At 60.5% G+C, this 23,136-nt stretch overlaps 2 protein-coding genes across 4 annotated transcripts in view; both read left to right on the forward strand.

The window, feature by feature from the left end:
• CAPN5 (calpain 5) overlaps positions 1–23,136 on the forward strand; it is a 51,685-nt gene that overhangs the window by 10,759 nt on the left and 17,790 nt on the right. For 2 of the 3 annotated variants that reach the window (XM_006730712.3, XM_031025252.2), the window contains exons 2-3: positions 5,952–6,195; positions 12,593–12,724. In XM_006730712.3, coding sequence (XP_006730775.1) covers positions 6,031–6,195; positions 12,593–12,724 — 297 coding nt within the window. In that variant the 5' untranslated portion in view covers positions 5,952–6,030. Of the gene's footprint in view, positions 1–5,951; positions 6,196–12,592; positions 12,725–23,136 lie in introns of those variants that run through there. The other variant, XM_081798895.1, reaches the window with a different exon arrangement.
• On the forward strand, positions 12,749–20,478 carry OMP (olfactory marker protein). Its single transcript, XM_081798896.1, has 2 exons — positions 12,749–19,356; positions 20,045–20,478. Exon 1 carries the CDS (start codon positions 18,397–18,399, stop codon positions 18,886–18,888), a length of 492 nt encoding a protein of 163 aa, XP_081655022.1. The 5' UTR covers positions 12,749–18,396; the 3' UTR covers positions 18,889–19,356; positions 20,045–20,478.

The raw sequence follows: 23,136 nt of genomic DNA on the forward strand, positions 1-23,136 counted from the left end.
TTTGACAGAGAGAGAGACACAGTGAGAGAGGAAACACAAGCAGGGGAGTGGGAGAGGGAGAAGCAGGCTTCCCGCTAAGCAGGGAACCTGATGCGGGGCTCGATCCCAGGACCCTGGGATCACGACCTGAGCCGAAGGCGGATGCTTAAGGACTGAGCCACCCAGGTGCCCCGCGTTTTGTTCAGCTTTAATACGTATGGTCAAATGGTTGTGCAAAGGGGTTTTACCAATGTATACTTCTACCACCGGTGTCGAAGGGCGGTATTCGTAGGGGAGAGAGAGTGTGTGTGTGTGCGTGTGCGTGTGTGGTGTGTGTGTGGTTTTCACTGTAGCCATCCTGGTGAGGGTGTAGCGGTATCTTCTCAGGGTTTTATTTTATTATTTTTTTAAGTAGGCTCCATGCCCATGTGGGGCTTGAACGCACGACCCTGAGATTAAGAGCCCCACGCTCTGCCAGCTGAGCCAGCTAGGCACCCCTCGCGTGGTGGTTTTAATTTGCATTTCTTTGACGACTCGAGGGTTTTTTTCTTTATTGGTCATTTGGACGTGCTCTTTTTCTCATGTTTTCTTCCAGAAGCTTTATTGTTTATCCGTTTGGTTAGATTTGCAATCTTTGTGGCATTGTTTTTTGTGTATAGTGGGAGGTAGGGGTCAAGATGAGTCTTTTTCCATCTGGGTAAACCAGTCGACCCAGCACCATTCATTGAAAAGACCATCCTTTGCCCAGCGCACCGTGGCGTCATCCTTGCCATAAACCAGGTGTCCTACTTGTGGCCTTTTTCTGGACTTTCTCTTCTGTTCTATTCTGTTCCCTTGGTCTGTTTGTCTCCCTTGGGCCAGTACCACACTGTCTAAATTATTAGAGCTTTATGATGGGTCTGGTTAACTGTAGTGTGCCCCCCACCCCTTCTCCTTCCTCCCCTGCACCCTGCCCTCCAGGGCTCCGGGTACCACCCAGGCTCCACCCACACCTCTGTGAACTTCATAGTTTTCTTTAAACCGACTTCCTTTTTCCTTAATATTTCTTAAAGGAAACTGTGCCTCCACTAAATGGAAAGTCATTACTACTTTGCACAAGTACAAGGCCGCTGGTAGTAAAGCAAAAACAACAGAAAAGCCATTGACTCTGCCAGGTGCTGGTGTCTGGTGAGGCCTGCTCTTCTTTGGTCAAGCGCTGGGCGGGGGCCACGAGGAATTAAAGGCCCGCTAGACCGAACCGAGCTCCCCCTCAGGGCAGTCCTGGAGAGAGCCCCGCACCGGCAACAGCTGTCTTCCTGAACGCTTCCCTGCCACGTCAGAGTGCCCCCTCAAGTGCTCACGGCGTTAATCCGGGGCCCTGCTTTGGGAAGCCCCGGTGTGAGAGGGAGTCTGGAAGCTTGGGATCCAGCCAAGAGGCTGCAGATTTGGGGCACTTTCCTCAGTGTTCTCATCTATAGAATGGAACGAAAACTCTCTCTCCTGTGTCTCCCTAGCTGCGGTGGGTGTAGCACCCAGGGAAGGCCCAGTGCTGTCAGCCCCCTGCTGCTGTTGGCTCAGTGTGACCTGCTGCAGGATGAGCCCTTAGCCCACCCCGTGCATAGCCCGGTGGTCCACACTACCTCCCGCAGGCCCAGGGAACATCGGACTAGGTTCCTGGAGGTGGGTCCACACCATTTCCGAGGTGAGGACAGCGGGTCTTGCAGGGCAGGCCCAGGGCAGATGCCACTTTCTTTCCCTGTCACCTGAGAAGCTATAACCAGGTAGGGCTGACAGACAGCCGCTCACAGGGGTTCACGACTTACCCGGGGACGCACAGTGCTAGGTGGTGCAGTCAGGGCTGGAGCTCAAGTCCGACTGACCTGCCAGAAAGCTGGTTGCTCTGAGCTCCCTGGTGAGCACTCTCAGACCCTTGTTCTGCGCCCGGTCAGCAGCCCCGTGCTTAGTCCACCGGCCCCACCGGGCCAGGCTGGGTCTAGATTACCTTGCACTTTCCTGCCCCTGAGACTTTGCTCGAGCTGTTCCCTCTTTCTGGAATGACCTTTGTCTTCTACTAAAGAACGGCCAGCTTCTGGGTCCAGGCCTTGCATCCCTCTTGGGGGAATCTCTGAATGACGTGTTCCGTGCTGCCTTGTGTCTTTTGGCCACACTAGACCATGAGGTTCCTTGGGGATGGGGACCCTGAATTGTCGTTGCCCTCCTGGCAGGGGTGTGGGAACGTGGTAGGTGTACCCCAGATGCCAGCAGTGACCCCCGTCAGGAGCGCAGTACATTCTGTGCGGCGGTGTCTCCTTCGATCCTCCCAGAGACCCGGGCCCGTTAGCTTTCCTTGCAGACAAGGACCACGCAGACCAGAGAGGGGATGGGGCCTGTCCAGGGTCACACAGCGTAGGAGGACATTGGGAACTAAAGCCAGCACTCCGTTAATAGCTGGCGAAGGGCTGGCTGCTGCGGAGAGAGCCAGGGCGGCGGCCGTGATGCACCCGGGGACGGCAGGGGTGTGGGCACCCGTTGGCTCCCAGCCAGCGGGAGTGGGAGGGAGGGGGCGAGCGAGAGGCCTGGAGGCCTGGCACAGCGGGAAGGGGCCAGAGCGCTGGTGCTGACCCCTTTGGTGGTCCCTGCCACTCTTTGAGCCTGTTTTTCCCACCCAGCCCCTGTCAGCTCTTTCAATACAGATTTACTTTGTCCGCCCCCCAGTGTTGGACCCTGGGGGTACAGAGAGGAGCCGGGGCGGGCCCTGCCCTGCAGGGGCCTAGGCTGGGCTGGGGGGATGGACAAGTCCTGTGCAGGTGGGGTACGATGTAATGGGTGTCGTCACAGGGGTTCCAGAATTGTGGAGGGGAGGGGGCGGGGGGGAGGTCCTTGGGCTGAGCTGCGAAAGGTGACAGGGAATGCACGTGCGGAAGGAACAGTGTGTATGGAGGCCCTGCGTACACAGCTTTAGGGAACTGCCGGGGCTCTTAGCTCTAACTTGGCGTGGAGAATGAATGGTAGGGGTGGGGTGAGCTGGGCAGGGGCCGAAGGAAGAGGGCAAGCTGAAGGCAGCCGGGAAGCTCGGACTTTCCCCTTAATGCTGGCTCGCACACAGTGTGAAGATGCTCAAAAAGGTGAACTGCCCTGCTACCAGCTCAGGCCCAGAGAGAAGAGCTCCTGGATTTGGAAGCTGGCTCTCCTGACTCTTGCTTGATCCACGGCCTTCCGTGGTGATGCCTGCAGCTACAGGGAGAGGGCAAAGCTCAGAGGCTCTTGACTCTGTGACCCCCATGGGGTTGTTGACCCAGTAGATGGAGTGGGAGATGATCGTGGGGCCCTCGGAAGGTGTGGGAGGACAGTCACCATGAGGTGCCATGTGTACAAAGGCTGGGGCCAGAAGAGCCTGGCGTCAGCAGGCCAGGGGCAGCCTCGCTGACAGGGGTGCGGCTGGAGAGTGGCCGAGCTGGGGCAGACCTTCAGCCAGGCCTCGCCCCCGTTCTCCTGGCCCAGGCCCAGCCAAGCTTTCCTCTCTGGCCCCACGCCCCTTCTGTCCTCCTCCGGGGAGCGTTCACCTGGCCCAGAACCCTCATTCTCCACTGGTCTGGCTGTGCAACCTCGGCCAGCTCGTTCCCCCTCCCTGGGCCCTCTGGGTTCTGAACATGGAATTGCTAGAGCTGATTTCTGGGATCCTGCTCTCAGCTTCTTTGATCTAATTCTTGCAGCTTTGATTGCTTCCTGAGCAGGCCCTCCGGGAAACTGTGATGCTAATGACTCTCCTGGGTGGCCCCGTGCTGGAAGCCCAGGGGCTGGCTCTCTAGGCTCCCCTCTTCTCTTTCCCTCAGGCCTCCAAGGCTGGGAGGCTGGGTGGGAGGGGGCAGGGTTCTGGGCCTTCCTGCCAGAGAGGTTAAGTGGTTGGACTGAGGTCACACAGCAGCAGGAGCAGGCCCAGTGTGGATGTGGGGCAGAAGGTGCAGCTGTCGTGTGTCCCCTCTGCTTCTCCTGCTTCTCCCTTCCCTGTCAAATCCCTCTTCTTTCCCTTCCCGTGAGGCTGGCTCAGTCGGGGTGTGTGGCCTTAGCCCTTTCTCTGCGCCACATGGTCACTGGGCCAAGGTGGAGGCACCGAGGGATGTGGGTTCAAGTCCAGACTCTGCCATGGGACATGGGCAAGGCTCCTCCCTTCACCGAGCCTCAGTTTTCTTTTCTGAAAAATGGGAGCAATGAAAGATTTGCCCAGCACTGTTTGCAAATGCTGCACAGGACCCTCTTGCCCCCTGGTGTGCACGTGGCAGGTGCCAGAGGGGTGGAGCTTCTCTCTTGGTAGTGAGAGGGGCTTGTCTCCTCTTCTTGTTCCCCTCCCTGTGGCCTGCTAAGCAGTCTTCTCAGCCTTTGGTTAATTATCACCGCATCTTCCAGTTAGTAAAGCAACGTTGTGCCCATTGCAGAGCTGGGAAAATGGGGATTCAGAGAGGTTGAGTGACTTATTCAAGGCCACACAGCAGGTGAGAGGTGCAGCTGGGACTGGCACCCACATCAGACTTGCTGTCAAACTTGTGTTCACCCGGAGCCAGCCTACCTTGCCTTGGTTTCCCTCAGCGGGGCTGGGAAGCCAGGGCCTGTGGCCCGGTGGGGTTGCAGTGTTGCTGCCCTGGGCAGGCTCCAGGACCAGCAGACCCAGGGGCTGTGGAGCTCTGCCAGTGGCCCAGTTGGAGTCTGAGATACGGGGGTTTTCGGTCAGATGCCCGGCTGTCTGTCTGACATGGGGGCTGTCGGTCAGATGCCCGGCTGTCTGAGCACGAGTCAGGGCGCCTCATGTGTCAAGCTGGCTGCTGATCCCCACCCTGCGCCCTCCTCCCAAGGCCTTCCCTGGCCATGTCCAGCCCGTGTGCCTTGTGTTTGGTGAGCACTCGGCTCTGAGCCCGAGGGGGCTGCAGGGAGGCTGCAGACAGGAACAGCCTCCTTCTGTGTCGGGCTCTGTGTAGGGGCCGCATGCTCACAGGGAACCAAGCAAGCAGACCCTGCTCTTGGGGCTTCTGGTCAAATGGGTGCCCACGGTCCCGTGCCTCCTGGGACGGGGGTGTGGAGGGAGATGAGTTCAGTTTGGGATTGGTGCCTGTGGGTGCCTGGGCCCTCATCGGGGTGGGCGGGTTGGGGGCCCAGAAGAGGGGTCCAGGATGTATAATACAGGGAGATGGGAGTCATCAGGCAGGGAAGGTGAGCAGAACGCTGCTCGGTGCAGGGCCCCGGGCCCAAGAGGGAGAGGGAGGGCAGGGATGGGGGAAGGGCCAACCAGTGCCGCTGCCCCTTGGGGGCCCTGGATGAGACTGTTCAGGAGTGAGTCACGGTGAAGTCTGGGAAGCCTTCAGGGAGAGTCTGGCGTAGGAGATCTGGAGGCCATGGAGTGAGGGATGGGGGTGCCTCAGGGGAGGTTAGGTCACTAGGATTAAGGAGCCACGAGGAGATGTTTAGTCCAGAAGCAACGGGAAGAAGGCAGTGCTGGAGAGCGGACCTGGGGAATGAATGTGAACGATGGCCAGAGGGGGGCACCCTCCCCACGGGGCAGAAACAGGCCTCTAGATTAAGTGGGGAGGGTCCGGAGGAGGGGAGCTTGGAGGCAGTGCCCCTGCTGTCCTGTGTGTGTAGCATCAGCCAGGGAGCTGCTGAGTCGGCCAGGATCTGACTGGGCCCTAGGAGGTCTAGGGAGGGCTGGCGACAAAGGAAGGAGCGGGCGGGTGCGGCCCGGGAGCCCTGAGCGCCTTGCGGGGAGCCCTGGGCCTGTTGGGTTGCAGGCTGGCATCGCCTCCAAGTATCAGACATGGGAGCATTCAGGACGAGGCGTCAGGGCAGTCGGTTCCTGTCCCTGCGTGCATGTGGCAGCTGCGTCTGTCCCCGCCTCTGAGCCTCGGCTCCTGGCCCGTGCGACGCGGATGAGTCCCCTGACTCAGCGGGCGGCAGGTCCTCCAGTCTCCTCAGTAAGTGATTATCTCCCCTTCCTGTCATCCCAGGGACGTCGGGAGCCGCCCGTGGCCCCACCTCGCTGTCTGCGGCCTTGTCTCGGCCTCCCCTGCTGGGACAGCCACCACCATGTTCTCGTGTGTGAAGCCCTACGAGGACCAGCACTACTCTGCCCTGAAGCGGGCCTGTCTGCGCAGGAAGGTGCTCTTCGAGGACCCCAACTTCCCGGCCACCGATGACTCGCTGTACTATAAGGGCACCCCAGGCCCCACGGTCAGGTGGAAGCGGCCCAAGGTCAGTGTCTGGTCACGGTTGGAGCTGAGGCGAGCAGGCCCAGACCCGCCCAGTCTCCAGGGGACGGGGCGGTGGCTGGTCATCCCGAGCCCCCAGGTGGCCGGGAAAGCGGAGGACCCTCCTGCTGTGGGGTCTCGCCCGGATGGGGAGCCGGGGAATCGCCCTCATCCTCGGGCCACCGCTGCCCGGCCAAGACCTTGCCCCCTCTCTGGGCCTCAGCTTCCTCGCAGGGAAAATGGGGCCCTCTGCCCTGCCACCCAAAATAAAACCCAGAGTGGTTTGGGGCTAAAAACGAGGCGACCGTTCGACTCTCGTACAACATAGAGTGACATTCAGGTGCGAGCTGTTTGCCGATTGTTGTAACGATTTTGAGATGGTCGTTTGCTGCAGATGAAAAGTACTCATGATGATGGTTAATCAATACTAAGAACAGCAGTAAGAGGTGACAGTGCCTTCTCGGGTTGTTGGGAGCATTCCGAGAGATGGCAGGTGAGTAAGCGTGGCACCGCGCCCAGCACCCAGCCCCCAGCGCCGGCAGCCACACCGTTACCGTTGAGGATGGCGAATCCGCCGCATCCGTCTGGCTGCTCCCCGTCCCGGCCTTGGTGGCTGACGCCAGAATGTGTCGAACAGAATTGTTTGGCCTCGTGACACGATTCCACCCTCTTTAACCCTGATCCCTGCGTGTGAGGCCCTGGGCCCCGGGCCACCGGGCGGCTGCTGGCTCTGAGCTGGTCACACAGGAGGGATGTTGGTGCAGGGCGCCGTGCTGTGCCCTCTGCCCATAGTCAGCGGAGGCATCTCAGGGTCGAAGGGGGGAGGAGGCACCGTGTGGAAAAGGCGGGAGACTTGAAACCCTCAGGCTTATTTGGGACATGGCAGGAGCATCGGGGAAGAGGGAGCCTGGGTCCTGGGTTCGGTGGGGCTGGTGTGCCCTGGGGCAGTGGGAGCCCGGGAGGGTGGTGGTGGGGGGGCGCGAGGTTTTCAGCAGGGTGTGACGGGGGCAGATTTGCATTTTATGAAGTTCCCTCCGACCTCCTAGACATTTTGGGAAAATGGGATTCAGTTTTCATGTTCCTCTCCTAGGCTGTGATCTCAAGTCCCTTCCAACTCAAAAAATTCTGTGTATTTTCTTGGACTGGGGTACTTGAGAGGTAGAGGCACTGAGGCCAAGGCGGGAAGGCGCACGCCCCGATTGCCCCGGGGAGCCAGTACTTGAGCCAGGCTGGGACCCAGGAGTCCTGCCTGCCCTGGCCCTCTGCCCGACACCTCGGTTCTCCGGAACTCCCAGGAGCCTCCTGGCCAGGCCACAAGATTCCTGCCTCTCAGGCCCCCTGCCCCCACGCCTTCCTCTCTCTCCTTTGTCTGGTGGGTGGGGACGGAGGCCAGCCTCAAAGGGCCTTTGTGAGGCCTTGGGTGTGCATGGAGGGGAGACACTCTCTGCCTTCCTCTCGCTCCACCCCCTTGCTGCCCCTGTCCTGCCCTCTGGCCAGCACGCAGACATTTTAGATCCATGGCCCTGGAAGGACGCTGGCGAGGCATGGCTGGGGAAAGGTGGGTTTGGTGTGGTGAGAGGAGGAAATGCCAGTCTGCCTGGGCTCAGCAGCCCCCTGCTGTGTGATCCTGGAGGAGTCACCTGCCTTCTCTGGGCCCCTTTCCCTGCCAGTTTGGGAGTCCTGCCATGCTGCACCCTCCTTCATGGCCTTCCTCACTGGGCGTGGTGTTTGGTCCTTTCTAGACGCCGGCAGAGGAGGAGCAGACCCTCCCTGCCCTGCCCGCGGAGGCCGGTGACAGGCGGCTGGTGGTGGTTGGTGCTGACAGGGAGACATCTGAGTGCAGCCCATGGGTGGCAGTGGGGGATGGGTTCTGGGTTTGGGAGGCAGAGTTCAAGGCTAGGCATAGCTGAGTGGGGTGGGATGAGGAGCTGAGATGGGGTGGACCAGGGTGTGTTGGACGGTGCGTGTGTAAGCAGCGCCTGCTGGGTGGTGTGGGGCTCGTGTACTGGGCAGGCCCTCACCCCACGGTCGGAACGGCTGGTTGGTGGGGCAGGAAGTCAGGCCTGGCTTGCCTCAGGCCGGCGGGGCGAGGCCAGCCTGGTGGGGTGACCATTAACTCCCAGCTGCTTGGTCCTTGGCCAGTGGGATGGAACTTTGTCCCGAGGCAGCTGTGTTTCCATGAAGTCTTACTTCCTGGGGCTTGTGACCGGACTGTTTATAAAGAGAGCAAAAAACTCCTTCTGGACAGCCCCTGGGAAGGCCGTCTTCACTCCCATCACACCTCCAGCCCTTCTCTTTAAGTTGGTCAGTGTCATGGTCTCTTTGTTCTTGAGGATCTCCTCAGTCAGCCTCCCTCCCTGCTGGCCTTCCCTTTGCTTTCTCCCAAAATGGAATGAGAAGGCCGGTTTTTGAGCCAGATGGACTTGGCCCTACCTCCCAGGAGGGTCATGGGAGGTGTGACCTTGAACAAGCCACTTCCTCTCCCTTGGCCTCAGTTGCTTCATCTGTAAATGAGAAGACTAACTCTTGCTGATCATGGTTTCTGGAGGTTGAAATGACCTGAGGTATCTGTGGTGTTACATATGGGAGGCAGATGACAAACCGGCTCCCTCTCTCGCCCACCTGCTCCTTGCTAACCCTGTGCTGGGGACCCAGAGCTGGCCCTGCTGGAAAAGAGCCATCTCCTGTGGACTCTGCAGGTGGGGCCAGGCCTCGCCCACCTCTTCCCTCATCCAGGGCACCTGCCTTAGGCCCACACCCTCCTCTTTCCTCTGGGTTCATTGTTTCTTTTTTCCTTCCAGTTGGCTAAACGCAGCCTTCCCCACAGGCCTGGCCAGGGAGATAAGAGAAGGAGTCTGTCATCAAGGCCTGTGACTCAGGGGGAACCCTGAGGGTGTGGATGTTTGAGGGGCTTCCTCCTCTCTCAGGCCCGAGGCCTTTGCAGGGGCCCCTTTTCGTCTCTGTGGGGACCGAGTACTCCCTGTCCCATCCAGCACTCTGCCTCCCCCCATGTCTGGAAATTAGTTTGCAGGTCCTTTGGTGGAGCCAAGAAGGGAACAAGTAGGGGTTCTACAAACAGACGTTGGTTTTAGGAACCCCCCCTCCCCCGGAATTTTCCCGCAGTGGCCTGGTATTCCCCAGCCCCAAGTCCTGGGCTCACGTTCATCATACCAGCATGTGGAGAAGACCCCACTCCTTGGCTGTGCTGGGATTTAGGCCCCTTTATGCCACAGAACAGGTAGTTTTGCTGGGGCCAGCCATCCGGGCCATTGTCCCGCCCAGGAACGATTCCCTTCTGGGCACATGCTCAGGTGGCCTTACAGGACGGGATTGCTGGGGGTGGGGGGAGCACGGGATGGCTCTTACTCCTGAGAACCTGCCCTTTTTCCTGTCCCAGGCAGGCGGACTGCTTTCTTCCTGGGCCTCACTGTCCCCGGTTGTGTGGTCCATTCCTGCTGGGATCTTAGATTGCTGGGGGGCGGTGACAGATGAGCAGGGGGCGGGAGAGAAACGTGCCCCGGATCTGCTGTCTTGCTGCATGCCTGTTTGTACACCGGGCCTGCAAACCTGAAATTCTCCTTGTGCCCCGGAGGGAGATGGTTCTGGGCTATGCCCTGTGTCCAGTGGAGCTGGTCTGACAGGCCGAGGGGCCAAGAGGTGGGAGGTGACTGTGGGTGTAGATGGCCGTGCCCCAGAGAGAGGTTCCTGGAGCAAAAGAGCCGTCACTTCCCAGCCCTGGGGGATGGCTTGGTCTGGGGCTCCCCGCAGATGCCTGCCTGGCCCAGTCCTGCGAGCCACTTTGCCCTCCCTTGCTCCCGGGGAACCCACCTGCAGCCCCAGCAGCACCTGCCAAGGCCTGCTCCTGACGCTGGTAGTGGGCAGAGTCGGGCCTGGCCCTGTCCTGGAGCTCGCAGGCTGGTGGGAGTGACCCAGAGTGTGGATAGTGATGGGAGGGAGCACAGGGGCCAGGAGCCCACGGGAGCATGGTGTCAGGGGTGGCATGTGTCTCAGTACTGTGGCTGGATCCCTTCTTGGGGTGAATTTGGAGTCCCTATTTCTTTCCAGAGATCTCCCTACCCATTGGCCACGCCTGCTCTGTTGGTGTCACTGCCTCCAGGCAGTCTCCTTTGATCTCTCCCTGGCTTCCTGCTGTCATAGCTGTGCTCACGTGGAGGGTCATAGTCAGGCTGGTCCTCCTCAGGGGCTGTGCCCTCAGGCTGGGAACTTCCCTGACTAGCTCTGTGCTCTGTGCCTGGGAGAGATGGAAGGACAAACACAGGTCTTGAGATCCTGGCCCTAAGGGTAGGTGAGCGTCTGGGCTGCCCCGACCCCTCGGTCTCATTTTAGTATAGCGGCACCCCTAAGCTGGGCTGAGGACAGGTGCGGGGGTGGGGGCGGGGAGGAAGCAGGGTGGCTTTGTCTCTCGTGGGTCCTAGCCCCCTGGAGGCTGTGGTGCTGCCTGCCCGAATTTGGATCTCACTTCACCTTTTCCTCTGTGGCCCCAGGCAAATGACTTAACCTCTCTGTGCCTGAGCCCTGTTCTGGGTGGCAGGGCCAGGCTGGGATGGTCGGACCTGCCCCACAGTTTGGCCCCCGCGGTCCCTGCTCAGCAGGGCAGAGGAGAGCCCTAGTCAGGGAGCCCAGCCGACCTGGGTTCTGTCCCATTGGCCCACTTACTGCCATGTGACTTTGGGCGTCACTGCCTCCTCCTGGCCTTGCCATCCTCCTCTGTGGACCACCGGGCAGTCATGTCTCTCCAGCGCCTTGGCCAGGAGGATCTGAAGGGGAGGGTACTAGGAGGTTACCTCTGCAGATCCTGGTGATGCCAGGCTGTGGCTGCCTCCCCTCCCATCTCAGGTGGGCATGTGGCTGGGATCCTCCAGATATGAAGCACCCCCCACTCCCGCCCTGCCTGCAGGGAGGTGGATGCTAAGTCATGGCTCCCTCGGGCTCCAGTGCCGGTCTGCGTGCAGGCCAGGGCCTGGGAGAGAAGATAAGGAGGGCAGCAGGGAGGGAGGCGGGCTTCTTCCTGCCCTGCTTCCTGATAGCATGGCCTCTGCGTGTTTCCAGCCTCACTGGGTTCCCGTGCCCCGGGGCAGTATTACTCAGACCTGGGGCATGCCACAGTCCATACTATGGGGAGCTGTTCACGCCCTCAGGAGGTTGGGCCTTCAGTCTGGTCCTCCAAACACTGGTTTTCCTAGGCAGAGGTGGCAACAGGAGTCCCAGACGCCTTAGTGAGAACCCGTAGCCCTTTGCCCCATTTTCCCTGCGGAGTGCCCGGCTCCCGTAATCCGTGGAGTCCTTACAGAGCCCTGCAGGGAGAATGATCTGCCCCCTTTGCACAGGTGGGGAAACAGAGGCTGAGAGAGGTTGAGCCCCTGGCCCGAAGTTGCACAGCCATAAATGGGCCTTCCTGACTCTGCTACCTTCTGCTGGCTGCCTGTGGTAGGACCTCAGTAGCTCTCTGTGGTGGAGGCAGGCCCAGCTGTGTGTGGGGCATGTGGTTCAACCTCTCTGGGCCTCGGTCTGCTCATCTCTACAATGAGCACAGTGCCCACCTCTCAGGATCATGGTGAGGATGGATCATGGCACCAGCAGGATGCCAGGCACACGGAAGGCCTGTCTCAGTGTTCACCACCTCCCTCTCAGCTCTGTGAAGATGCTTTGGGACACAGGTGGGCACCTGGGTGCCCCGAGCAGAGACCTGGACTGTGAAGGGGGAAGGCAACCGCCTTCATACCCAGCCCTGTCCCTGCCCGGCCCCTCTGGCCCACACTGACCACACGAAAGGCCCTCCAGGAGCTCTGCTCGGCTTTGCTTGCTGTGTGTCCTTGACAAGTCACTGCCCTTCTCTGAACCTTCATTCCTTCGTCCGTAAACTGGAATAACAACCCCACACTCCTCAGGTGGGTCGAGGGTCCAGTGAGACAGCCTGAGGCTGTGCCGGCCCCGGACGTGGCACGGTCAGCTCCCTGCTTCTCCCCGGCCCTTTGCCACTCATTCATTCCCTGAGTTTGTTCTTTGTTTCTGTCCGGGGCCCCCACCCTCTTTGTGACTGGGGGCCCCTGAGGGTGGGCTGGTGTGGGCACTGCAGGGTTGCTGCTGCTGGGGGAGGGTAGGAACTGACCCTTTGCTGGTTGGGGAAGAGCACAGAGGGCAGGAGGAAGGGGGTGCCCCGGGGCCAGTCCCCCTAAGTCCTTCCACAGCATCTTCTCATCATCGAACCTCTGGCCCTGAAGGGCAGACTTTTTCAGCCAGGGGAAGGGAGAAGGGCATCCCAGGCAGCACCTGGGGGGAGCTGGATTTGGAGAAACCGGCCACACGGGGCCCCCAGTCTGCAAGGGGAGGTGGGCGAATCTCCACACTGACAGTGAGGTCTCCGCTTGGCTTCTCTGCAGGACATATGTGAGGACCCCCGCCTCTTTGTGGATGGCATCAGCTCCCACGACCTGCACCAGGGCCAAGTGGGCAACTGCTGGTTTGTGGCGGCCTGCTCGTCGCTTGCCTCCCGGGAGTCACTGTGGCAGAAGGTGAGGCCTGGGATGGGGCCCTCGCTGCCGGACAGGGGAGGTGCAGCCTGACTTTATGAACACCTGTGCGGTGCGGGGGGGGGTGACACCATGGCATTGGCTGAACAGCAGAATTGCTGGCCCCTCACCTGCCGGCTTAGGCTCTCCAGGGCCGGGTGCTGGGAATCTCTGTAGCTCCCAAGGGCATTCTCATGTGTCCCCACCTGAACACTGGGGGCCCACGGTGTCCCTGGAGCCACCTGGCAGAATCTGCACCTGTGAAATGTGGAAACTGCCTGAATCAGGTGCAGTGTGAGAAGACCCCACGAACTGGGGCTCAGGAGGCCCCCTGCCAGTACCTGCTGTAGAGACTTAGCCAGTCCTTGTCCTTGTCTTGGCCTCAGTTTTCTCACTTGTTCAGCGGGAGTAGTCCAGCTGGTTTTGTTTCATGATTCGTGGTTCCAAGTGCTGATGTTCTGGACCAGCACCAAGGGCTTAGGTTGGAAAGAACTGGCTCCGGTCGTGACACTTCGCCCTCTTGTGGCGGCACTCGGCAGTGCAGCCCTTTAATCCCACACTGAGAGCTCCCTTCCTGGGGAGGCGGGGAGGCTGGGGTAGAGGCTGGGGTAGAGGCTGGACTGCTGGTCTCTATAGAGTAATCCATCAGGACTGCATGCTGGGTTCCTGTGCTAGCAGATACCAGTCCCCTGCGCATCCCTGCCCTTCCTGCCCTTCCTCTGAGGAGCTAGCAGCAGGGCTTACAAGCTCTGGGCATGTCAGCCTTATGGCTTAGGTTGAAGCCCTTGCCTCACCATTTGGTAGCTTTATAATTAGCTCCGTTTACTCATCCGAAAAACCAGGATGTGAGGGTAGCTCATATCTGAGACACTTCTCAAAGGGCCTGTGCAGTGCCGTGCCCAGTGAATGGAGACAGCATTACCCGTGTTTTGATAATTAATATTCATAGAACATAATGGGTATTCCCAGGCAAGCAGGGAGCGTCCCTCAGCCATCAGAGGGAGCTGTGCCCTTAGCCAGGGCTGGGACTGTGTTAGGTGCCCTACTCTCATGTCTTCTGAACGGGGGTGTGACCTTTCAAAGCCACCCCAGGGTGGGTATCCCTGGGATCTGGCTCCTGATGGTCCTGTGGACACAGGTGCTGGAGGGCCCTAGCAAAGGTCACTGCTGCAGCCTATAGATGCGGGTGGTTGTAGGATGTCCAAGCTGGAAAGGCCTCAGAGTGCCACATGCGGGATCATTTCACTCATGGGCCTCAAGAGAGGGTTGGGGCCTAGTGCTGTTCTCAGGATGCTGTTCTCTGTCCTTGCCCCTCTGTCTCCAGGTTCCAGGCTCCTTCTCTGGGCCCAGAACTAGGTCCCCCAGCCTCTGAGCCCGTCCGCAGCTAAGTCAGGGCTCAGTCTGGGGCTGACGGTGGCACTCAGGGATCCTGTGGGGCTGGCCCTGTACTTCCCACCCTGCCCTATAATCCCCTGTTTACCTGTGGTCTCCCTTCTTGAGGTGAGCTCCCCGTGGGCAAAGCTGGCCCAACTATGTCTTCCCACTGAGCCCAGCAGGATCCTGGCCCAGAGAAGGCTCAAGAAAGTTTTGAGAACAGAGCCCCTCCCCAAACTGTTGGACCGAGCTGCTGGGCAGCAGCTCCACGGCCGGCCCTCCTACCCTGTGCCTCCTGGGGCCTTCAGTGGGGCCAGAGCCTGGCCCACCGTGTCCCCTCCCGGGGAATGGGCTCGCTGGTCATTTGTAGGGAGGAGGCTCCGCCTACCGTGTGTCCTGTCCTGGGCCTGGCCTTCGGCGGTGCCGCAGGTACCCCATCTAGTGAGTGGAAGAAGGGGCCCAGGACCCACAGGCAGGAGGACTGTCATTGATGCTGTGGCGGGTCTGTGTTGATTTGTCTCTGGGCCGAAGCTTCTGCCTGCAGGGTAACAGGACACCTGGCCTGGCTGGTCTGGAGGCTGCAAGGGCCTGGAAGCTGATCTCCAGGAGCTCGGGTCCCCGGGAGGCTGGAGCAGAGCAAGGTGCTCTTGGCTAATTGCACTCTGCCTCCTGGTGCTTCTGTGGTGAGAGCTCCTGGGCCCTAGAAGGAGGTAGGGGGCCCTGGGGAGCTTATTACTGCCTTACCTCCCTTCCTGTCCCTGCTGACTGGGCCCTGTTTGTTGTCAGCCCTCGCTTTAGGGCCCATTGCCCTGCAGGGCCTCCCCTGCCCCGTCCTGTTTTCTCCATGGAGAAACAGGGGTGCTCAGCCTGAGCTGCACCCCCACGCCCCCCAACCACTTCACTCTGGGGATGCTGAACCTCAGGATGCTGGTACACCATGCCCTCAACACACAGTACCCCCTCCTCCAGGAAGCCACCCCTTTACCTCTTGATGCAGCCTGGGGCTGATGGGCACAGGATTTGAAACAAGCCAGACCTGGGTTGGATGCTGGCTGGGTCCCTTGTTGTTGTGTGACACTGGGCAGGGAAGGTTCCTTCTGGGCCTTGGTGTGAACCTGACCTTTCTAGTCCCCAGAGTTGTAGGAGGATGAACGGAGCCTGTGATGGGGGAGGGTAAGCCTGTGGCATTTAGTGACAATATACCCGTGTTAAATCCCCTCCCTCCCCGCCTCTGGGTTCCCCACCTGTCCCTCTGTTCTACAAGACACCTCTTGGCAGTGGGCCTCCCCCTCCTATGGGATCCCTGGTAGGGGCATTATGGTCTCCCCACCTCATCTGTCCATTCTGTGAGGGCGGGACAGTGGACTTCAGGTGACTGGGTTTTGTGGACCAGAAATCAGGATGTGACAGTGGGGTGGAGCATTTGCCATCAGGCCTTGTTCCTTCTGGGCGCTCACCTCCCCCAGAGCCTGGTGCAGGCCCTGGCATGGGGGCAGGCCCGCTCCCTGCTCCGAACCTCAGGCGCCCCTGGCCAGAGGAGGAAAGCTGAGTGGAAGTGAGTGCCTGGCTGTCTGAGAGGGAGTGTTGGGGGGTGGCCGGTCCTGGGGCACGGCCAGGGGAGGCACGTGGTGGCAGGACTCAGTTCCACTTAAAATACTCCCCCGCCCCTGTTATCCGCGCAGCTCATGCCCGTGAGCTACAGAGTTCATTCGGCCCTGGTAACTGAGCACCAGCTGGGCCCCACACCATTCCAGGCGCCGGGGACTGAAGATGTGCACGAGTACTATGTCGCTGAAGGCTTGCTTTAGCCAGAAAGAACCAGTGTTAGGGTTTGCTATGTTTCCTTCTAGACTGTTTCTCTAGTTGGGGTTAAAGAGGCATTTGTTTTGCTTTTCAGTACACAGTTTTGCAATCACATATTGCTGCTCTTCTCTGTTCATTCCTACGCCAGGCTTTAGTGGGTTTTCCCAAGGTGTCTGGTGGCCGAGCAGAGAGCTGTGGGTGGCACTGGGCCCAGCCCCACCCACAGCCTCCTGCCCCCTTCCTCTCCTCCCTTCCCACTCGGGCCTCTCCTGCCCCGCCTGTCTGAGGCCCAGGCCCCGGACGCCTTCCACCCTCAGCCTCCTCCTGCAGGTTGGCAGCCAGCCCAGGCTGAGCCCAGGCTCTCCTCAGGGGCGTGCAGCCCCTGGGTCTCCCCACCAGTAGAAACCGAACACCTCCCCCAGCATCCTGCAGGTCCGGAGATGGAGTGGGCGTTCTCTCTTTCCTCAGTGCTGCTTCCAGAACGCACCCTCAACTTGGAAGCCCCTACAGGCTCATGCCGTTGGCTCCCCACACCCCACAGCCCTGCCCACCTTGTTGCCAACCCCTGTGGACCATCTCCCACTCGGTCACCAGGGACTTGGCACCTCTAATTTCCCGGCCTTTTCTACCCAAGTGCTGCTGTGTCCCAGGGATTACCGCGCCCGTGTGGCTGACGCCCTGCCCTCATCATCCTGGCCTCAGTTCCTGTTTGTGGCTCCATCAGACTTTACCATCAACCACCTCGGCCTCCTGCCTCCATGGCGGCCACAGCCCACGCCTACATCTGTCCTTCCCGCAGGTGTTCCGCCGAAGGACCAGTCTCCTTGGCCTCACCTTCCAGGCGTGTCCCTCATCCTGCACTTCGACCCACACCTGCCCCTAAACCTCGTTTTGGCTTCAGTCAGTGTCTGTATACTCTCCGCATCTGCACATCTTCCTCTGATTGTCCTTGGCCTTGGGCCCTATCATCAGTTCTCTTCTCAGTGCCATTCATTCATTCATTCATTCATTCAACAAGCATCTTCTGAGGGCCTCCTATGTGGCAAGCTCTGTTCTAGGTGCCAGCTTAACTTAACAGTAATTCCTCAGCTGTGTTGTTCCCTCTCCTCTGCAGGTGCAGAGTGAAAGGTTCTGGGAGGGTCAGGCAGTTAGACATCTCGCATCCTGTCGAATGCCCTTGGGGGATTGCCACCAGCGACCCCCAGAGCTGACCTCAGGGCTTGAGATATTATCTGCTCACATGCTCTGTCCCCGTTGGTGACCCCCTGCTGATCAGGTAGCCAAGATCTCACTGACTGATTTAGCCTCCATCTAGCAGTTACTGTGCTTGTGGTCCACTAGACCCTTTAGATTGTTTTCAGTTGTTAAACTTTGGCCTGTGCCTCTGTCCTCTTTTCTGTGTGTGGCGTGTCATGGCAGCTTCCCTTCTCCTCTCTCCCACGCCCAGATACACTCACATATTCCAGTTCTTCCATTTACTGGAATATACTAGCCGAGCCCCCTGGTTCTGCCTCAGGCACTGCAGATGCAGACATCTGTCAGATTCTTCCTCAGCCTCAAGTCTCCTGGGGGAAACTGAGGCTTGATGTGGGTGGAATAAGTGCTGGGATTTTAGTGGGAGGAGACCCGGGCGTGTTGAGGCAGGGCCAGCGGGCAGGAATCCTGCAGGTCAGTGATTCTCACAGGCCCTGGGGGCCGGCAGCATCAGCATCCCCTGGGAGGCTGGTAGAAGTGCAGATGCCCAGGCCTCGTCAGCCCTATTAAATCAGAAGCGCTGGGGGTAGAGCCCAGTGATTGTGTTCTAAGTCCTGCAGGGGATTCTGATGAGGTCTAAACTTTGCGCAGGGGTTTAGGTGAGAGGTGGTGGTGGTGGCCAGGCCAGTCCTGGCAGTGGGGCTGGGCGGGAGGGCTCCCAGGGTCCCTGGGAGGCAGAACGAAGGCCTTGGCGGTTGAGTGTGGAGGGGTGAGGCTGAGGTGAGGGCGAGGTGGCTGCAGGCTCTGGCTGGGGTGACCGCACATCTCCGATCAGCAGGACCGCTCCGTTCCTTGTCCCCCCTACCCTCCCGCCAGGGGGTCTTCCAGTCTCTCCAGCGAGCACCTGCTCCCCACCCCCTTCCCCTTCTCACTGCCCCGTGCAGGCTCCCTTCTTCACAAACAAGCCCTTCCGAGGTCGTCAGGTAGTCAGGTAGTCAGGTAGTCAGGTAGTCAGGGCGGTTACCACAGCAGTTGACATCAGCAGCCTGGTCCCCGAGGAGCCTGTCGCCCTCCTGCCCGCGGGCCGTGCCTCCATGACTGCCTCTTGGAGGAGGAGAGAGGAGGCGCTGGGGGCCTCCCACCCCCGTTTGAGGACTGGGCAGGGCAAGGAGGGGAGGGGCCGGGGGAGGGCCGAAGGGTAGGCGGGGCGTCCTCGGGGGCCCTGTGGCCCTGGCGGCAAGGCCCCGGCACACCGCGCTCCTAGGCGGCCGCGCGAGGAGCGGCGACGGCGGCGGCAGCCGGGCATGGCGGAGGACGGGCCGAAGCAGCCGCAGCTCAGCATGCCCTTGGTCCTGGACCAGGACCTGACCAGGCAGATGCGGCTGCGCGTGGAGAGCCTGAAGCTGCGCGGGGGGAGGCGCCAGGACGGCGAGAAGCTGCTGCAGCCGGCCGAGGCCATGTACCGCCTGGACTTCGTCCGGCAGCAGAAGCTGCAGTTCGAGCGCTGGGACGTGGTGCTGGACAAGCCCGGCAAGGTCACCATCACGGGCACCTCCCAGAACTGGACGCCCGACCTCACCAACCTCATGACGCGCCAGCTGCTGGACCCCACTGCCATCTTCTGGCGCAGGGAGGACTCGGCCGCCATGGATTGGAACGAGGCCGATGCCCTGGAGTTTGGGGAGCGCCTGGCGGATCTGGCGAAGATCCGCAAGGTCATGTACTTCCTCATCACCTTCGGCGAGGGCCTGGAGCCCGCCGACGTCAAGGCCTCTGTGGTCTTTAACCAGCTCTGACGGCAGCTCCTGGCTGCTGCCCCCTCCCCGTGCCCGCCCGCCCCGTCCCCTGCCCGCACCCCCTTCCCCGAGGCGTGTGTTTGAGGACATTCTTCTAGCTGCTGGCCTGTACTCAGCTTGCCCGGGACCCGCTGAGCCTGTGTCCTTCCTCCTCTCCTTTCCTCGGTGCTGGCACTCCTGCTCATGGGAGGAAGATGCAGAGGCCCTGTAGTCTAGAAGCTGACCCGACTGCCGCTGCTTCTGCTGTAGACCATGGAGGCCCGGTCGGGGCCAAGCATCTGCCTTCTCTCTGCTTCGTTGTCCGGAGAGCGACTCAGAACGAGAGAGACAGACACCGAGAAAGAGAGATCCAAAGCGCCAGCCGTCGGGCTTCCTCGGGAGACGGAGAGACGACGGAGCAGCCCCCCTGGGGAATCCACAAGCCTTTGCTGCCCTCCTGGCCGCAGCGCCCTTTGCTGAAGTCCAGAGGTGCACAGTGAGCCTGAGGACCCAGGAAGGCACTGCTCCTGGCCCGGGCCTGGCGCGGTCCCACGACGCCTCAGGGGCCTCAGGACTTCAGGCAGCATTGCCGTGGGGGCTGATTTGGGGCGGTGGGGAGCGGCTGACAGGCTCGAGGCTGTGCTTGCCCGTTCTTGCTCCTCTGAGGATTCCAGGAGGGCGAAGTGACAGGGACGGGACAGATGAAAAAGTTACAAAGAGATGCATCTGTCTATACATGTGCATATATATTGAGAGAGAGCGTGCAGTATTCATGTGGCTGTGTTCCAGAGTCTGTACCTGCCCTGCAAGCAGTCTGATTTTAGATGATCTATTATGTATCGGCCAGCTGGCTCATGGGTGGCCCTTAGCAGGGGCTTGGTCAGGATGACCTTGGGGAGGGGGGCCTCCTGAGCTGAGAGCCTTTGAGGTTCATACCGTGAAGCAGGGAACAGCACAGTGAAGGGGTTTCCCTCTGCCTGGGGGAAGCAGGGTAGAGGGGTCCAGAGAGCCCTGGAGCTGGAGACATTAGATTCTTTGGGGCCTCAGGTGTCCCTGCTGGGATGTCAGGTTTTTTCCAGGTCCCTGGGCAGGAAAGGCACAGGCCCAGGGGGCACCTCAGGAAGTGCCCCCAACACCCTGTCTCTAGGCCAGCCCTGTTTTTTTTCTTTTTTGTCAGGAACAGGCCCGTGACATTTTCCTCACGAAGCAGAGCCACTGAGCGCCGCGGGGCCCTACGAATAGACGAACCGAGAGACAGAGGGCGAGAGCCATCCTCAGTGGTTGGGGCTGCTGGGAGGGTGAGCTCCCACTCTGGAGGCATGCAGACAGGAGTGGGGTGTTGGAGTTGGGATTCTTTAGGTGGGGATTGGCTGTGGTCCTTTCTGACTCTCAGCTCTCGGGCCTGTTCCCGGCTGGGCTTGCCTGCCCATCTTCTCTGTTGACAGCTAGGGGTGTCCAGACTCCTGGAGATGGCCTTGCCCTTCGCCTCTCTGCTTGACCTCCCCCTGCAGCTCGGGGGGCCCTCTTGGCGCAGACTGCCTGTACCCCCACCCTGAGCCACCACATCCACCCCATGCACTGTGTGTCCCCAATAAAGCCTCTGTGTCCCCACCTCGTGGTGTGCAGTCTCTCACCGCGAGCCACCCCTGCCCCTTCAGGAGCTCTGACAGCCCTCTCGAGCCCTCAGAGCCCTGAACATCCCCCCCCGGGCCTTCTCCCGCATTCCCTTCAACTCCTCCTGCTGCTTTCAGAGATGAGGTCTCGAGCAGTCCAGGGACTGGCCCAAGGTCAGACATCAGGATGGAGTTTAGAACCGGGTCTCCTGACACCCAACCAGGTATTAACACCCCTGACGGTTTTCCCCCCGTGGCCCCCAGACCAGCCTCTGTCTGGAGCGTGGAGCCATGCTGAGGCCCCAGGGAGGTGCCGTCTGGTCCAAGCCATGCACAATCTCCAGTCTCCCCCGACTTGTAGGGTGGCTGGGCAGGGGGCAGACGGGACGGGGAGTGGCATGGTTGGGGTGGGGTGGGGTTAGGCCCACGTCCAGGTTTCACTCAGCCTCTGTCACCAGTTGAACGCACGTCCTCGGGCGGCCCCCTGCTGACCACCACATCACCTTAACATCACCTTAGTGCCCCACTTGGCCTTTCTCTAGAGCTCTTTCCCCTTGTCATCTCTCTGGAGCTCACTCAGTTTTTGGACAGAGACGAAGAGGCCCAGAAAATGAGGCCATCTGCCTGAAGTCACAGCAGGCCTGGAGGGGCCAAAGGAGGGGTACGTGTGTGGACCAGGCTCTGGGTCTGCGGCCCCCTGGGGTGGACAGGGGCAGTGCCCCACCCCTCCTGAGGGCCCAGGCCCGGGCGAGGCCAGCTTCTTCCCAGGGACCGAGGTCAGGTCCTGCTTCAGAGGCCACACTTGGGGTTTTGCTTGGGAATGACCCTTGCTTTGAAATGCTCTGAGCAGCCAGGTCTCCCTGCGCCGTCCTCCACTCCGAGCCCTCCCCAGAGCAGCTGCGGTTGCCTTGTTTCCCTTCCCCAAGCCCTGCCCTTCCAGCCCCGGCCTCCATCCACTCCTGAAGATGCCTTTGGAAGGGGTGGGGGCAGCAGAGCCCAGCCCTTCCACCCCTGCTCTCCTCCCTGGCTCTGCATCCGAGACTGGCCGCGGGGAGTGCCGGGAGTGGGAAATGAGGATCCGTTTTCCAGGAAACCCACAAGAAACCATAGAGTGAAGAGACCTATCGTCTCCTGAGCTTCTGCCTCCCACTGAGGCAGTGGGTGCCGTGCTGAGGGGCCCGCCACTGACCACCGATGTGACCCTAGGCAGCCTCCCTGGGCCTGTTGGCAGGGGCTAATGATGGTGCCTCCTTGTAGGGCCCATGTGAAGCTTAAATGAGTTAATGTTAGTGAAACAGGGCGTCGGGAGCTGGCACACGGCACCCTCTCTCCATTTGCTCATCGTGACTCTCCCGGTCACTGTAGATGCATGGTCTTACTTTGCAGTTATTCTGAGAGGAGTGTCCGCAGCACTGATTTACAGAGCAGCAGCGCAGGGTTCAGAGAGGCGAAGTGAGTTGCCCGAGGTGGCACAGCAGCCCAGTGCTTCTGGGAGCGGGCAGTGTGGGGTGGAGGGACAGGCGGGGGCCCGGCTCTGGTTGGAGAGTGGACAAGAGGGCATGGATTCTCCTCCGCCATAATCACTGGGCTCAGAGTGGCCCAGCTGAGGGGATCTTTAGCCCCCACGGTGCAGCTGGGCAGCCCAGCAGGAGGGGGCCTGACCCAAGCCTGGGGTCCCACCAGGGTCTCTGAGCATCTGGCTGTGCCCTGGGGACAGGAACCCCCAGGCCCCTGCAGATGCATCAGGTCCTCTCCGGGTGGTGAGCGACGGGGCTCTACGCTCCCGAGGGTGTGCGGAGTAGGGGTGGGGGGCCCAAGCTTCCTGGCCTCTTCCCGTCGTGGCATCTGAAACCCAGGAATTTGAGACTCTTGGAATCAGAAGCTGAGAACTGAGGAACTTCAGATGCTTGGAACCAGGCACCCTCTAGTTTGGGGACTCACCCACCTGACTTGGGTAACACAGGAACTGCCCCCCTGCAGCCCTTCAGCCCTCAGCCCTGCTGGCCTTTTGCAGAAATGCCCCCAGCTGGCCCTATGGGCTCCGGGGCAGAAATCAGTGAAAAGCTCCTTCCCCGTGCCACACCTGCACACACACTGACACGCACACACGATGCCCGTGTGTACACGCACGTACACACGCATGCTGCATACACCCACGTGCACTGACATTCACGCACTTGCACACTCACACGGGCGTGTCCCACTGGCCAGAGTCCCAGGAGGATTTGAGCCAGGAGCGTTCCAGGCACCAGGGCCCCATGGCGCCCGCATCGCCTGAGCTTTCTGGGCTGATTCTGCAGTGGGTGCCGGGGGGGTCTCCAAATCCCACACAATCCTTGCCTGGCTGCCAGCTCAGCCTAAGTAAGTGCGTCGATCCCTCAGGCCTCTCTTTTCCCATCTGCATGGGGGGCTGTTGTTGAGGTTTCCCCCCAGGAGGGAGGCTGACCAGGTCACCTGAGCTGCCCACCAGCCCCAAGGTTTGCAGACTTGTGTGGGTCCAGCTGCCTGTACTGCGTTCCCCAGCGGGATGACCCCTCACAGGTGCACAGCCCTCCACAGTTAAGGCGGCACCCCCGAGGCCACTGTCCATCCTGGGTCTCCCAGCAGCCCTAGAGTAGGGGCGGCAGATGCCAACGCTGAGCAGCGGCCGGTCGGA

The sequence above is a fragment of the Leptonychotes weddellii genome, chromosome 11, assembly GCF_054177405.1.
Source record: "Leptonychotes weddellii isolate Sample4059 chromosome 11, ASM5417740v2, whole genome shotgun sequence".
In the NCBI taxonomy this organism is placed as follows: domain Eukaryota; kingdom Metazoa; phylum Chordata; class Mammalia; order Carnivora; family Phocidae; genus Leptonychotes; species Leptonychotes weddellii.